This window comes from Myotis davidii, unplaced genomic scaffold (genome assembly GCF_000327345.1).
Source record: "Myotis davidii unplaced genomic scaffold, ASM32734v1 scaffold421, whole genome shotgun sequence".
Taxonomy (NCBI): domain Eukaryota; kingdom Metazoa; phylum Chordata; class Mammalia; order Chiroptera; family Vespertilionidae; genus Myotis; species Myotis davidii.
In genome coordinates this window covers 727473-744556 of record NW_006292440.1, presented here as the reverse complement: position 1 = coordinate 744556, position 17084 = coordinate 727473, and the positions used below count along the sequence as shown (strand labels likewise).

General features: G+C 41.3%; 1 protein-coding gene across 2 annotated transcripts in view; it reads right to left on the bottom strand.

Moving 5' to 3' along the window:
* Positions 1-2774: 2774 nt before the first annotated feature.
* Positions 2775-17084, bottom strand: part of LHFP (lipoma HMGIC fusion partner) — a 279718-nt gene continuing 265408 nt past the window's right edge. For both annotated transcript variants that reach the window (XM_006765899.2, XM_015565401.1), the window contains exon 4: positions 2775-3848. In XM_006765899.2, coding sequence (XP_006765962.1) covers positions 3730-3848 — 119 coding nt within the window. In that variant the 3' untranslated portion in view covers positions 2775-3729. The remainder of the gene's footprint in view (positions 3849-17084) is intronic.

Sequence of the window (17084 nt, the reverse complement as noted above, 5' to 3'; positions counted from 1 at the left end):
CCCCCCACAGCTGTGAACAGCACCCACCAGAGGACCTGCTACCAACAGAGGAGCAGCTGCTACCACAACCGCCCAAGGAGCCACTGCCACCCAGGGAGCAGGCATTGAACGATTCAACAACTAGATCAAACATGGGTAGACAAAGAAACCAATAAACTGGACAACCTTGACCAATTGGACATATTCCTAGAAAAATACAATCTTCCAAAACTCAACCAGCAAGAATCAGAAAACCTGAATAGACTGATATCTACTGATGACATTGAAGCAGTAAAAGTATTCTTTTCATTATCCATTAATAAAAAGGATTAAACACTGTTTGACTATTACGTGGGAAGCACATAGAAGTATGTATTCATAATGTTGTTGCAAAGCCATGTTATAATCTACCTAATAAAATGGTGCTAGAGGTGAGAGATTAATATAAAAATGCATAAGTAGATTATATATAAACATAAAACTAAGCCACAACCTGTCCAGGAAACCAACCTACTGTCTGTAGTAACCAACCCAAGAAAGTAAACAATAATCTTAGAGTAATTGGCCAAACCAATCAAGATTTGGTTAATATTTGTCAGTTTTTTTAGTTTTTGTCCACACTTTGAATTTAGGAATAACAAGAGAAAGCCAAATATCCTTTCCTAGTCAATCACACAGGACACACCAGTTAGCCTGCTTACAGCTTCCTCAATTCAACAAAGTCCAATCAGGGCATACCTGAAGCATTCTCCCCCCCGCCCATAAATATTTACCACTCTCTGCCTGTAATTATGTCTCTGCCAAACACAGTGATGATGGATGACACCCTTGCTATAAAAGCTCTGAATAAATATTCTTTGCTTGTTCTAAAAAAAATTACCACATATGAGTTGTCAGAATTTGAGATATAAAGGTTTATCTTTTGATGTAATCATGTCAAAGCGATCAACCTTTTAATCTAGTGAAGTTCACTAATGGCTAAAATCATAAAAAACTCTCCAGGTAGTTATGCTAAGTGAAATAAGCCAGTCAGAGAAAGACAAATATCACATGATCTCACTTATATGTGGAATATAAAGAACAAAATAAACTTACAAACAAAATAAATGCAGAGACATAGAAGCATGGAGCAGACTAACGAATCTCAGAGAGGAGGTGGGAAGTGGGTGGGAAGAGATTAATCAAAGAATTTATATACATATATGCATAACCCATGGACACAGACAATAGTTTGTGGAGGCCTGGGGAGGAGATGGAAGTCGGACAACAGGAAACAATGACAGAAAACTTCCCAGACTTGTAAACTGGCAAACATAAAACACAAAGAAAGAATCTTAAAGGCTACAAGAGAGAGACAGAAGGTCACCAAGGGATCTCCCATTAGACTATCAACTGATTTCTCAACAGAAATATGTCAGGCTAGAAGGGAATGGAATGAAATATACAAACGGATGCAAAACAAGGGACTGAATCCAAGAATACTCTATCCAGGAAGACTATCAAATATCACATGATCTCACTTATATGTACTATATCTTCAGTACTTACAGTATAGGGAGTCAATGGGGGGAAAGGAGGAACATCTGAAACACTTTCAACAATAAAGATAAATTTTTAAAAAATCATTAAAACTATATAAAAATTATAAGGTTGTCATTAAATCTGTTCAAGAAATTAGACCTTAATGAATTCCATAGAGAACTTCAACTTGATAATGGGAACTAAGAAGTCATAATACTATTGAGACAGGAAAAGTGCCATGAAAAAAATTGAAAAGCACCAACAGTACAGGAAAATGATGGTCTAATTGAGGAAGCAAAGTGCCATCTTACCCTCTCTGCAGGAAACCCAGAGTGGCGAATCCCCTGCTCAGGGGACAAGACACAATCAAATTACATTCGGCACATTATGAATCAAGCATTTGAGAACAGAGTGGCTTTTACCATAGCAACAAAGCCTCAAAAAGCCCAGAATTTTATTGGCCAGATTCTTGTATTGTTCTTTCAGGGCAGCATGAATCCTCACCCTGGATGATTAAAAATACCAGAAGCAAGCATGATATTCAGATATTCAAGTTAAGATGATAATTATATAGACAGAACAGGAAATATAGTTATATGTATAAAGAGCCAGATGTAAAAGTATATAATTTAGAAACTAACTATAACTGAAGTTTTTTAAGGATCTGATGCAATACCTCAGCATTGTCTAATAAAACAATCTATCCATCATCCAGTATGCAAATCTTGGCTCCTGAAGGACTTGGTTCTGTTAGGGAGTCATGAAAGGGTTGAAATTCTTCTCTTTAGCCAAGGTTTTAATGCTGGGATCAGGAGTGTGGGATAATCTTTCTCAAGTGCCCAAGACTCCTGAAAGAGAGGTGTGAAATTTCCCCTAGCACAGAAGTACTGAAGATATAGCACATGTAAAAGCAAAGGAGCAGCAGGTCACATGCAGCTTGTGGTGACTCTTTCATCATCCAGGAGACTGTTGGCCCAGACACCTCCTGAACCATGAGCTGGCTCTCACTGCCCTCTCAAATGTAATCTTAAATAAACAAGAAACTTCTCTCATAAAAATTTAGTCATGATTGAAGTGCAATGAAAAGGAAGTTAGAATTCTGGTTGCAAAGCATTGAAGTTGAAAGCAGGAATATACTCACCTTTAATAACCCATGAATTAATCTGAGGCCTTACAAGAAAAAGAAAAATTTATAGGACCATTGGAGTAAAAAGGCTATATTCATGAGATTAAAGAAGCAAATCAGGGAACGTAAGACTCTACGACTCATTTAGTTATTGATTAAAGAGAGAGTTTATTCACAGAGTTTTTCAAATACAAACAAAATAGCATTTTTTGCTTTTTTTTTTCACAAAGTGAATATTGAAATAAATGTGGTACAGCACAGTATAACAGACAAAAGAAGTAAGATCTAATGCCTGAAAAAAGGATAGAAATATTCCCCTTTACTTCATAAGTATATCACAGCAGAAACTACTCAGAGAAATGTAGCATGTTTTGAATAATATTGAAACACAAAGGCTTAACTGTAAAGGTCTGCATAAACACTGACAACAGATTGAGGACATAAAGAGTTTATGCAGACTATACAAAATACTGATAGAGTGGCTTATTGGTACATTTATTAAGTTTAATGTATGTTTTATAAAGTGACAATACAGTATTTTAAATGTATATTAAAAACAGAGGAGTAATGCATACCTAAACCTCTGTACAGTATTTGTGACACTTTTATGTTTGTGCATGGGCATGTGTGTGAATGTGTATGTCTCTATGTGCTTGTGTGCTTTCAGAAGCACCATGACCTACAGGGAACATCTGCAGGTTACCCAACTTCTCAACATAATACTGTTTCTACTAGCCCTTTTGATTATCTGTGTCCTTATCTTTAAAAAAAATCTAAAACCCTTGTGTGCATATATAGATTTGTTTTGCCTGCATATATGTTCTACATTAATAATACTCTATGGAATAGAAACAACTAATACCCCCTCAATATTTTTAGCCTTTGGTCCATTTTTTCCCCTATCATTCTAAGCGCTCATTTCTTTTGTAAATCTTGTACAACCCTTCCACAATACATAATGTTTCTGATTCCACTGGATTTTATTTCATTAGCATTGTACTAATTAGAACCACTATTCCACCTTTTGAAAGTAGCTGGATTTTTTAGTACCTCCAAGCCCCTTCAGCCCATCTTCTCCTCTCTTTATTCTTGGTGGCTTCATCTTAGTATGGGTACTGCTTCTGCTTCTTGCCAGAGAAGCAAGCCAGCCATGTGCACAGAAGTATGGCAGCAGCAGCACCTGCTCCTGTGCAGTAGTAGGCCCAGCCGATTTCACACTTACCTAGAGACACAAGAAGGGAAGAGAAAAGAGGCACAGATCAGGATGATTCTGTACGAGGTTCTGTATGTGTGTTCCTAATGTACAGAAGTGACATTGAAATACCCACTATAAATATGGTATACTGAAGCAAATGGAATGAAAATGCATGCTGAAAATTATCTCAAGACTGAAGAATGCAAGAATAGTTTCTTTGCATTTCAGGAAGATCTTAGGCCTATGCCTCCTGCTTCCAATGGCCACAGTCCTAATGAAGAAAAGGAAGAATGGCAATAATCAGGATAGAAAAGATGAAGCTATTAATCTAATTTAAATCAACCGAACTCATATGCATAATGAGGTACCTTAGGAAAAATTCAAAATAGATGAAATCCTTCTGAAAAGGACCACTCTATGGAGGAGACACATTTGAAGGATAATGTTGAAGTGAATACTGCTATTTACATGTTATTGTTAAATTATGCATACAGTCTGAACTGGAGAAGAAAAATTGTCAGGTTCTTCTGAGGTCAACACTCACCTTTAAATTAAAGCACCATGTAAATGAGAACATAATAACAAGCTCCAAATGATCTCTAAGACTTGGCTTAGTCTTTGTACTAATAATAGCATCCACAATACTAAAAATACAAATAGTAAGAGAAAACAGGAGCAATTATATTAATTTCAGAGAAAGCAGACTTCCAAGCAAGATGTTATCAGGGATAATGAAAAGTATTAACAATGATACAGGAGTCAATTCTCTCAAAAGACATAATAATCTATAAATGTGTATGCATCTAACAATAGAGCATCAAACTATGTGAGGCAAAAACTGACAGATTTCAAGGAGAAATGGATAAATTCATTATCATAGCTGGAGACTTCAATACCCCTCTGTTAAAAATGGATATAGGTCCAGCAGGTAGAAAAAGCCTATAAGGATATAGTTGAACTCAACAACACCACTAATCAATTAAATATGATTTACATTGCCAGCCTACATCTAAGAACAACAAAATACACATTCTTGTCAACGAAGATGAAATATTCACCAAGATTTTGGGCCATAAAAAACTTAACACATTTAAAAGAATAGAAATCATACAATCTCTGCTTTTAGATCACAATGGAATTAAATTAGAAATAGATAACATAAAAATGACTAGAAAATTCAAAAAATCTGTGGAGATTAAACAACACACTTTTAAATAACACATGTGCAAAAAAAGAAATCTCAAGAGAAATTTAGAATATTTTGAACTACGTGAAAATAACACAACTTGTCAAAATTTGTGGTTTCAGTAAAAACAGCACTGAGAGGAAAATAGAATGCAAATATTAGAAAAAAAAGAAAAGTCTAATATTAATTATCTGTTTCCACTTTAGAAACATAGGTTTCTAAATAGGAATTACAGTAGAAATCAATGACATTCTATGAGGCCAGCATTACCCTAACACCAAAACCAGACACAGATATTACAAGAAAAGAAAATTATATTTAAACATCTCTCATGAACATAGATCCAAAAATCCTCAACAAAATATTAGCAAATTAAATCCAACAACATATAAAAAAGAATTATACACAGGGTAGGGTGGGGGTAAGGAGGAGAGATCAACCAAAGGACTTCTATGCATGCATATAAGCATAACCAATGGACACAGACACCAGGGGGGTGAGGGCATTAGCGGGGTGGGGGGGTAATGGGGGATAAGGACACATATGCAATACCTTAATCAATAAAGAAAAAAAAAGAATTATACACCATGACCAAGTGATATTTATCCCAGGTATAAAGGCTGGTTCAACAATTTAAAATTAACTAATACAATCCATCACATCAACAGACTAAAAAAAAAAAAAAAATCACAGGATCATGTCAATAGATGCAGAAAAGTATTTGACAAATCACTCATTCACTAATGACAAAAATTGCCAGTTAAAATAGAGGGGAATTTTCTCAACTTGTTTAAAAATTCTTTAAAAAATCCTATTGCTAATATTATAGTTAATGTGAGAAACTCAAAACTTTCTCACTAAGATCAGGTGCAAAGCAAGGATGTATCCTCTCACCTTTCCTTTTCAATATGAACTAGAATCCTGGTTAATGCAATAAGGCAGGAAAAGAAAACAAAAGCTATACAATTTAGGGAAAAAAATAAACATGTCTCTGTAGATAATATAATTGTCTATGTAGAAAATGTGAAAGAATCCACAAAATACTCTGGAACTAATAAACAATTATAGCAAGGTTGTAGGATACAAGGGTCATATATAAAAGTCAATTATTCCTTATATACCAGCAATGAACAAGTAGAATTTGAAATTGGAAACAAAATACCTTTATTTTTATTTTTACTTTTTTTATTGATTAAGGTATTACATATGTGTCCTTAGCCCTCTATTGCCCCCCACCCCCCACTCATGCCCTCACCCCCCTGGTGACTGTGTCCATTGGTTAGGCTTATATGCATGCATAAAAGTCCTTTGGTTGATCTCTCCCCCTTACCCCCACCCTCCCCTACCTTTCCTCTGAGGTTTGATGGTCTGATTGATGCTTCTCTGTCTCTGGATCTGTTTTTGTTTATCAGTTTATGTTGTTCATTATATTCCATAAATGAGAATCAGTGTGTATTTATAGTTTTCTTGCAAAAATATGTTTTCTAGATCAGCGGTCGCCAACCTTTTGGACCTCACGACCACCAGTGGTCCGAGGACCACCGGTCGGTGACCGCTGGTCTAGATCGCGCTAGCCTCAGCATGCCGAATGGATTGGGTGATTACAAGCTAGTGGCAGGAAACCAAACCCACAATCTAAAGGTGTTTGCGGTGCCTGTGAGGGAAGGAAGACAAGAGCAGTGGCCTGCTGGGGCACTAGGGTGAAGAAAAGCAGTTCACATGGAGGAGAGATGGGCAAAGGGAGACGCTGAAAATGCCAGAGTCCAGACAAAATCCATCAAGGAAAGACCAGAGATTAATCATTGGCAAATATGTTCTCCCATGCAGTGGATTTTCTTGTTTTGTTGATGGTTTCTTTTGCTGTGCAAAACCTTTTTATTTTGATGTAGTCCCATTTGTTTATTTTTCTCTTGTGTTTCCAATGCCTTAGGAGCAGTGTCAGTGAAGAAATTGTTTTGGCATATGTCTGAGATTTTGCTGCCTTTGGATTCCTCTAGTATTTTTACGGGAAACTTATGTTTAAGTCCTTTATCCATTTTGAGTTTATTTTTGTGTATGGTGTAAGTAGGTGGTCTAGTTTCATTTTTTTTTGCATGCATCTAATTTTCCCAACACCATGTATTTATTTATTTATTAATGTACATGGTTGTACATGTCTTTTTACTTAGGGTTTGGGCTTTTTGGATAAATACCCAGAAGTGGAATTGCTGGGACTTTGTCTCTTGTTATAGCCTTTGTTTCAAAATCCTTTTTGTCCAGTATGAGTATTGCTACCAGCTTTTTTGTTTTTACTTTCATACCTTTTCCCATCCCTGTACTTTTAGTCTGTGTGTGTCTTTTGATCTGAAGTGAGTCTCTGAAAGACAGAATATGTAAGGAGATTGTTTTATTATCCATTCAGCCACAACTTGTCTTCTGATGGGAGCACTTACTCCGTTTGCATTTAATTAAAAACCACTGGATCCTCGGACCTGGTACACCCTGCACATTGGGGAGCTGCCTGGCCCCACCCTCCTCACAGAAGTCCCCGGCTTGTCACTTCTCCATGATTAAGCAGGCCAAGTATGGATTCGAGGAAAGCATTAGCCATCCCCAAGGAGACGCACCACTGGGGATCTGGGCTATTGGAGACCAAAGGGAGGCTGTCCTGGTCAGGATGCAGCAGAGGGCCCGGTGTAGACTGGGATGGGGTCGGGGGGCAACAGCCTTGACCTGGACCCTCCATGCCTAACCCTGCTAACCATACGCCTCCTCTGAGACCCAGTGTGGATGGGGGTGGGAGGCAGGGGATCCCCTTGCTCTGCCCACCCTGGAAAAGTGGCCTAGGAGGGCAGGGACTCACCCTTGCACCGGCCTTCAGCGGGGACACTTCTCTGTGATGGGCTGTCTGTGTGTTCTTGGACTTGGAGCAGTGCCCCTGCCTTCTACACCTCGGAGGCCAGTAGCAATCCCCCAGTGAGACAACTAAAATGTCTCCAGACCTTCCCAGCCTCCCGGGGCAGGGAGGGCAGAAACTCCCAGAGCGAGAGCCGATGGGCAAGGCAGGGGCCCAGACCTACAGTGAGGATGAGCTGAGCTGAGCAAAGCCACGGCACAGCTTATCTTGCATTCTCTCCAACTGGGTTTGTGGGAACAGGTGTCAAGCACTGGGACTCAGCGGGTCTACAGCACAGGAAGCAAACGGCAAAGGGGGAGGGGGGTGTTACAGTGCAAGCCTGGAGGGGTCGGAAGTGCGCTGTGTCCCAAGGCCAGTCCACCTTCCCCGGGCCCAGGGGAGGGGCTGCCAGGCTGTGGCTGAGGGTTGTCGGGGACCAGTGGCGAGATGAGGAACCGGCACGGAGCCTGGAGAGCATGCTCCTGGCATCGGGAGCCCCAGGCCCAGGTCCACACGTGCTGGGAGAAGGCTGAGGTGGCTTCCCCTGCTGCCGCCTCCGAGAAGGACACCAGCTTCTCTTCGCGGCTGCCCCATCACCTCCGGGCCCCCAGGGCCTGGGACGGAAGGGGGGCACCACATCCAGTGCTTTGCTTCAAATGCCAGTTAGTGGCCCTTCTGTCACTCTCTCAGGATGACACGTGTCTTCTATTGCTTCCATGTGAAAAGTCTGGTGGGCCCTTGTCGCCCTCACGTAATAAGCCACAAGAGGGCTTTTTGCCACAAGGACACACCAAGGATTTCTTGTGACAAGTGTGGGACTCGGCTTCACCATGGAGCCCGGTCCTCACTTCTGCTCCGAGTCTGGGTCTGGGGCCCATCCGTGCCGAAGGGCCATGGGCGGGACCTCAGGCCCCATCTTCGGGGGTGTGCACACCTGGGTTACCTGGCAGCCTCCTTTGCAGAATGTCCTGGAAACATCAAACTGCAAGATTCATTCCAGGCCACAACGTGGACGCTGCCCGGGGAGGGCCAGGACACTGCCCCCGTCCCATCACCTGGGGGGCCCGTGGGCTCCGAGGAGCGGGTGTTTGAGTTGGGATCTCCATCACCCACTGCAGGTTCTCAGGGGCAGCCGGGTGAGAGGCCATGGCAACAGTGCAGGGACCTGCCCAGACCACACTTTGAGGAAATGACTGTGTTCTGAAGGCTGCCAACGGCTGGAGAGCCCTCTTCATGCCTCCGCATCCCCCTCTCAGGACTGGCGGTCACACGTCCGTGTCCTCAATCCCTCCGGAGCCGCGGGGCCCAGGCACGTGGGCGCCTGCAGCAACCTTCTTCGCGTGGATTTGGTTGTGCTTTTACAGGAGGGAAGCCTAGCTTTTCACCCAAACACCCGAGGTTGTTTCTCCCCGGTGAGGGTCCCAGAGGAAAGTGAATCCCAGGGTCTCCGTGTTGACCGTTCCCTGCACGCGGGACGCGCACATGTACACAGACATTCACGCCCCGCCTCCGCACCTCACCCAGCAGGGCCGCCAGGGAGAGCAGACGCCTTCCCTCTTCTGTCCACACAGGGCCTGTTCTCCTGTCACTCTCAGACTCCTTGCCCCACAGCGCGCACTGGGGACACGGAGAAGGGCTGGAGGCGGGAAGGAGCCGTCCCGGGGCCCCTTTCTGCTGTTTGGCAGGGAAACTGGGGCGCCCGCTCACGTGGGGTTAAGTGCGGTCTTTCCAGGGGATGGGACGCCAGGCCAGAGAGGCTTCGTGTCCATGAAGCTTCTTGTTAAGGGCGCAGGCTGAGCTCCCCTTTGCCACCAGCCTGCAGGTGGCAAGCAGCCTTCTGACGTCCCTCTGGGTGGCATCTCTCGGAAGCCTTGTCCACATCCTGGGTGGAGAGTTCTTGTCAAACGTGGTCGGTGAACCCCGGCTCTGGCCTCGCAGCCTGGGCACCTGCGTAGCCCCAGCCAGGACACCGGCTCCTGCACCACCAGCGTGCAGCCGCCGCCACGACCAAGGTCAGCAGCAACTCGATGGCGGCCACAAAGGTCCTGGATCTCCCCGCCTCGGCGTCGCCTGGGATCTCTGTGTTGCTGCCTGTGGTTCCCAGGATTGATTCGCACCCTTTCTGACTGCTGACAGTCAGGTTCTGGTGCAGCAGCACATTCTCAATGCAGCAGCCAACGTTCAGGTGGGGGGTGCGCCGGATGCTCAGGACGCTGACCGTGTGGTACAAGCCCTGCGCGATCAGGAAGACACCTTGCTGTTCTGCAGGGCCTTGTCCAGGAGGCTCCCAACACCATTTATTGAAGAGACTTTCTTGACTCCATTGTATGTTCTTGCCTCCTTTGTCAAATATTAATTGAGCATAGTGGTTTGGGTCGATTTCTGGGTTCTCTATTCTATTCCATTGATCTATATGTCTGTTCTTGTGCCAGTACCAGGCTGTTTTGAGAACAGGAAACACAATACCTGTATATTCGTACCCAAAAAGTAAAATAATTATATGTAAACCTAACAAAATATATACATAATCAAAGAACTAAATAAATGATGAAGTATTTCATGTTCATAGAAAGGAAGAACCAATATTGTCAACATGTTAGTTCCTCCTAATTTGACCTATAGATTCGATGGAATCTCAATCAAAATCCCAGCAAGGTTTTTGTGGATATTGACAAAATGTTTCTAAAGTTTATGAGAGGCAAAAGACCCAGAAAGCCAACACAATATTAAGTAAGAAAAACAAAGTTAGTCAACTGACACTACCTGACTTCAAGACTTACCTACAGTAATTGGTGAAGAATAGACAACTTGCTCAATGGAATAGGTGAGCGAACCAAGGTATGGAACCCCATAAATATAGTCAACTGATCTTTGACAAAAGAGCAAAGGAAATACAATGGAGTAAAGACAGTCTCTTCATCAAATGATGCTGGAAAAACCTGACATCCATGTGCAATAAATAAATAAATAAATAAATAAATAAATAAATAAATAAAATTTAAAAAAGAAACAAAACTAGACACAGACCTTACATTCTTTACAAAATTAACTCAAAATAAATCATAGATCTAAATGTAACACACAAAACTCCTAGAAAATAACAAATGAAAACCTAGATGACCTTGAGTATGGTGATGACTCTTTGATAGAACACCAAAGGTAAAAGGCATTAAGGAACTAATTGATAAGCTGGACTTCATTAAAATTTAAAAACTGAAAGACAGTATCAAGAGAATGAGAATATAAGCCACAGATGGGGAGAAAATATTTGCAAAAGACACAGCTAATAAAGGATTGTTATTCAAAATAGACAAAAAAACTTTTAAAACTCAACAATCAAATAAACAAACAAGCTCATTAAAAATGAGCTAAACGTCTTAACAAATACTTTACCAAAGAAGACATACAAATGACAAATAAGCATATGAAATTATGCTCCACATCAGATACCATCAGGGAAATTCAATGAGATACCACTACCCAACTGTTAGAATGGCCAAAATATGGAACACTGACACCACCAAATGCTGACAAAGATGTGGAACATCTCATACATGGTGGTAAGAATGTAAAATATTACAGTCACAGTGGAAACAGTTTGCGGGTTTCTTAAAGAACTAAACATATTCTCACCATACAATCCAGCAATCACACTCCTTGGTATTTACCCAAAGGAGCTGAAAACTTATGTCCACACAAAAATCTGCACATAGGTTTTAATATCAGCTTTATCCATAATTTTCAAAACTTTGAAGCAACCAAGATGCCCTCAGAGCTATGACTCAAACCTGTACAACTTGTAAGAATTAAAAGTCACTGACTCAAAATATCCTGAGATAATTAAATGGGTTTCTGTATTCATTAATTATTTTTATTGTTATAGAATCCGCGTTATTCTTTTTGAGTGCACAGTATGGAAGGCTTCTATACCTCTCATGGAACATTGTCTTTTCTTCACCAATTTTAATCAGTCTTTTAGTCTTATGATCTGATCAGAAAATACTCCAACAACAACTGGTTTCCTCTCTTTTCTTTTGTTCTTGTTTGCAAATTACATTAGACATAAACACATGCACCAATATACTTGAGTTTCATATTCATTGAACATACAATAAACCATAGATTGAAAGCCATGTCTCTTTTTTACAAGTCTGGTAGTTTTATCTGGTTCATTAATAACTTCTCTATTAAAATATACAAAGACAGGTGTAGCATGCAATTTGACTTCCTATCTTTATTGATGTTTACTAGAGGGGTAGGTAGCATGTGACCTATTTATAGATTAGAAGGCTAGGTGAGGCCAAGTAAAGTGAGTCATCGGCTTGTCATTGTAAGTAAAGCATGGCAAAATTTGATTAAGGGCTTCCACATCTCAAAAGTAACTAGGGCATTACCTATGTACACAGACAATAAGCTGTTATTCAATTCTCAACCTACATGGCATCCTTGATTTCTCCTTTCCCATATCCAATTATAATAATAGTTTTAAAATAGCAATTTATTGATTGATTTACTTACTGATTGTGTACAAGCTTATGTGTAGGTGCTGACTACCCAAAGCAGAATTTGCCTCAGCAGATCTCCCTTTGGTATGCCACTTGTGAATCTAATTGGATCCTGCTCTGATGTCTGAAGTTGGCCACAGGGTGTGTTGTTTCTGGGTCTCTTGGGTGGTACTCCTGTGAAGGCTAATGTAAGACACTGTCTGTGATTGCTCCTCAGCAACCTGTTTAGAGCTACAAACAACCCACAGTTTGTGGCTGCCTCTGCTAGGTCTGGGTGCATGTGGGGAGGACCAGAACTGGGCCCAGGGGCAGGTCAGCAAAATCCCAAATAACCCCTAGATCTGCCTCTGCCTGACTCCGCCCACTGGCTATCATTGAAAGAGCCTGAGCTGCATTCCTTAGTGTGATGTCAGCTCCATGGAGTGGAGCATGGAGGGATTCCAGATTGTGGGGCTATTGCTTTCCCCATAGGAGGGAGTGCTCTACCCAAGAAATATGGCATCTGTGGTGTGGGAGAATCATTTAGCACAGTGATCTTGGTGGCTGCCCCTTCAGCTCTCTCCCCAGAGACAAAATCCCAGACTCTCCTCATACAACTCTAGTCTGCTCCACCCTCCCTCTGCTGGAGCCCAGGGTGAGTGGCTGAGAATGAAATTTTGTGTGTTGGCCCTATAACAGGATGCTGGTGTCTGTAGTAGACTCCTGTATCCCTCTGCCAGATAGAAATTCTGCTGTTTTCACAGTCAGATGTTAGGTGGCTCCTCTTCTAGGCTCTGGTGCTCTAGGCTGGGGAGCCCAGTTTAGGGCTTAGTCCCCATGCATCTCAAAGGGAACCCCCTGCAGGTCAGGCATCCCTCCAAAACCTCAGCTGCCACCTATGGGAGCAGGGCCAGCTCTTTTCACATTTCTGCACTTCTTACCAGTCTCAATGTGGCTTTTTCTGTAAACCCTTGGTTATAAGACTTCTCTTCAGCTAGTGTTCAGTTGCTTATGATTGTTCTATAATTTAGCTGTAGTTCCAGTTTGGTCCTAGAAGGAGATGAATTTAACTTCCACCTTCTCTGCCACCATCTTGGATCTTCCCAAGGCTATGAATTTTTTTTAAAAAAATATATTTCTTTATTGATTCAGAGAGGAAGGGAGAAGGAGAGAGAGATAGAAACATCAATGATGAGAGAGAATCATTGATCAGCTGCCTCCTGCACAACCCCTACTGGGGATCAAGCCCGCAACCCATGCATGTGCCCTTGGCCGGAATCAAACCTGGGATCCCTCAGTCCGCAGGCTGATGCTCTATCCACTGAGCCAAGCTGGCTAGGGCAAGACTATGAATTTTTAAATTACAGATTGAACACTGTACCTTGAATTTCTTCACAGGAAAAATAGAGTTTTTTTCTTTCTGAGCATGAGTCATTGTTAAAACCTGGCTGCTCAAGAATAAGAAAGTAGCATTGCATTTTACAGTAACGTGAGAAAAAAGTCTTTTTGAGTATATGAGGATATTAGAAAAACACAGACTTTAAGTTCATATGTCTTAAATAGTAGTACATGAATAGTATTGGAACTAATTTAAACCAGGAGTTATGATGCCATTATTCCATTGCTTCTGTCTTTCCAGCCATGGCAATAAATGCTTGTTATTATAATACAAATAGGATGCCTTTTACCAGAGGTCAAGTTTTGTCTGTAATCTTTTCATTAGAGAAGTAAATCTGTTAAAACTTTCTCTTTTGCTCCCGATAATGCTCCATCAAACAAGACTCTGAGTTGCTTGACTGAAAAATTGCTGCTTTCAACAATGGGGAATATTATTCTTGACAGATTAAATATATCAATATTTTATATGTCAATAAAAGGACAGAAAGCAACAAATCACATCACATGCCAAGTCAAGGAGAAAAAAAAATGTCATGGTGCATCCCAGGGCAGACCCAGAAAAAAGATGGGTAGGAGAGGTATGGCTGATTTTTTAGGGTAGCTCAAGTTGGTTTTTAGTGGAGCTTTTATTAGTAATAGAGACAGAGAAAAGGGTACAAAGAACACTATCTTATACAAATAACAATGGAATTTCAGTGATCAGTTCACCTTTTGGGGACATTGTAGTTTAACATCTGCCTTTTCATTGATTTGTTTAGTGTTTCAGAGTCTACTATGTATCACTGTATCTGCAGGCTTCATTTTTATGTTAGTATAATGCCTTAATCACAGCAGAAAATAGATAGACATTTGTGATACTATACTTGTGCTTAGAAAAAAGATCTGAAATTAATAATCATACAATAGCTGTCATGTATAGAATGTGTGCTGAATGCTATAAAGTTTAGAAGTGGCATCTCATTTAATTATTTTTGCCTATGATGCTTTCAGGAATTTAGAGAAGCAAATCTGTTTGTACTTTCCCAACATTATTCCTATTTTGAAGATGAAGAAATTAATATACATGCAGAATAAGTAACTTTCCCAGTATCACAAATAAATGGTGAAGCTTGAACTTAAACTTGGCTCAAACTGATTCCAGAACTTTTTCTTGTGCTCAGATTATGTATTAAAAATATCTATATCAAATGTATCTTTTCCATGGTATATAGTAATTTTTAAAAAATATGCTTATTGTTTTTAGAGAGAGAGGAAGGCAGAAGGAGAGAGACAGAAACATCAATTGGCTGCCTCTTGCATACCCCCTACTGGGGATCGAGCCCACAACCCAGGCATGTGCCCTGACCAGGAATCAAGCTAGTCACCTCTTGGTGCATGGGACAACACTCAATCCACTGAGCCACACCATCAGATCAGGAAGTTTTTTTTACCACTTTGAATTTATCAGTCTTCTTAGAAGATTCCAGGGACCTGTGTCCACCTTGCAGACTTGGCGCTCCCAATTCTTGAGCCAATGGAACCAAATTGTCACTGTCTTGGAAAACCCATCCCTTCTAGTGCTGTAGAAGACTGAAGAAACCCAAGTGACACTTAGAGAAATGGAATTACACAACTTTATTATGCTGTCAATCTCAGCAGAATCACCTCCAAAATCTGAGCAAACCAATATGGTGGAAGCCCCTCTTTTATCCCCTTTTGGTGTTTTTGTCCCCCAAATATGGATTATACTTCCGGACCTTTTGTGGGCTTTACAAAAAGCCCCATGGGTTGGGATGGGGGTTTTGAGATCATATCTAAGGGCCTGGCCTGGTGCCAGCACTGATAGCCCCTCTCCGGGGGCTGTGTCATGGTTTATGGCCTCTGTGAAATGTAAGCATTTAGCTAACAGGTCTTGCAAGACCAGTTTGAGGAGAAAGGGGCAATGCTTAATTATAGGTTATCAAGAATGTACATTAGGTTACTGGCACAAATTCAGATTGCTAGTGCCCCCCCCACCACAAATGTCTTATTTTCCCCATCATTAGAGGATGTAGGAAGTGGGGCCCAATAAACTTGCTTGATGAATTCAGATAACTGACTTTTTCTGGGTAAGAAACCAGCCATGGACTCATACTCCTCACCCCCACCCCCAAACTGGGTGTTTTTGACCATCCCTGACACAGTCTGAGCACAACTGATGAAGGACTCCAGGTCGTGGGCACACCCAGCTCCTGTGTTGGATGCCTGTCTGCCTGTAAACCTTCAGTGTTTTGACAGGAGACACCATACCATCCTCACTCCTACCGAGAGACCTTGCCACAGCACCGCAACACAACCTTAACAGCATAGTGCTGCTCTGGTAAGCACAGCACGAAACACAGCAACTCAGATTGTCCTGCCCTCTGACTAGAGCTGTTGAACACAAACCTCCATGGCTCTGGGCCTTCCTGTGCTTTCCGTTTGCACCTGAGCCCCACAGTTCCCAGCTTAGTTCTTTCCTCACCAGGTCACTGCTGAATGCCCAGCCTGTGGCCATAAGTGCCTGAGTCTAGATATAATAAGTTGACTGTCTTCATTTATCAAGGCAGAATATCTTTCATCTTTGATATTTAATTTTTTAAAACATGTTAAGATATAAATGCAAAGTTTGTATAGAGAAGAAGCAGGCACATTAGATTTCACCTTTTTTTTCTGTATAAATAATGAAGGCAGGAAGGTGAAAGGATCAATGGAGAAAAAAACTTTTGTACTTTAAATGCCATGAACAAAAGTTCAATAGGTGTCTCTCTCCTTTTGAATAAATTCCTTCCTGCCTCTTCATATTCAGAGCATCTTGTTTGCATACGCATTAAAACCAAGGACAAAAATAATCTGTCATGGGACTGATTCTATTTTGTTCTTTTGTGACGTTACTGAACAAAGGTATCTCTAGTAAAAAAGAAACAGGTTTTAAACCTTTGACCTAAAACATACAAAAGCTTTAATTCAAACTTTTAATATAACAAGTTAAAATGATCTCTCATGGGTCTGAAAAGAGATGACAAGAACACCAAACTTGGTTGGTGGCCAAAAAATGCAGAAGTAAAATGTCTGAGGAAAGAAAGCTTGTGAGGTGTGGCTCTTTCTCAAGCTCCCCTGAGTGTTCCTGTTGTTTATTACTGGAAGTAGGAACTCACATTGCTTCTCTGAGTCATTCTGTAGAAATTTCAAGATGTACTCTATGTACCCACTAGGATGTGTTCTAGGGTGTGCTGTCCACAAGCAGAACTCAGTGGTGGGTCCCCATTAGTACCTCCCAGGGGTAGACAGAGCAGACTTACGAGTAATGGTAGGAACTGTCC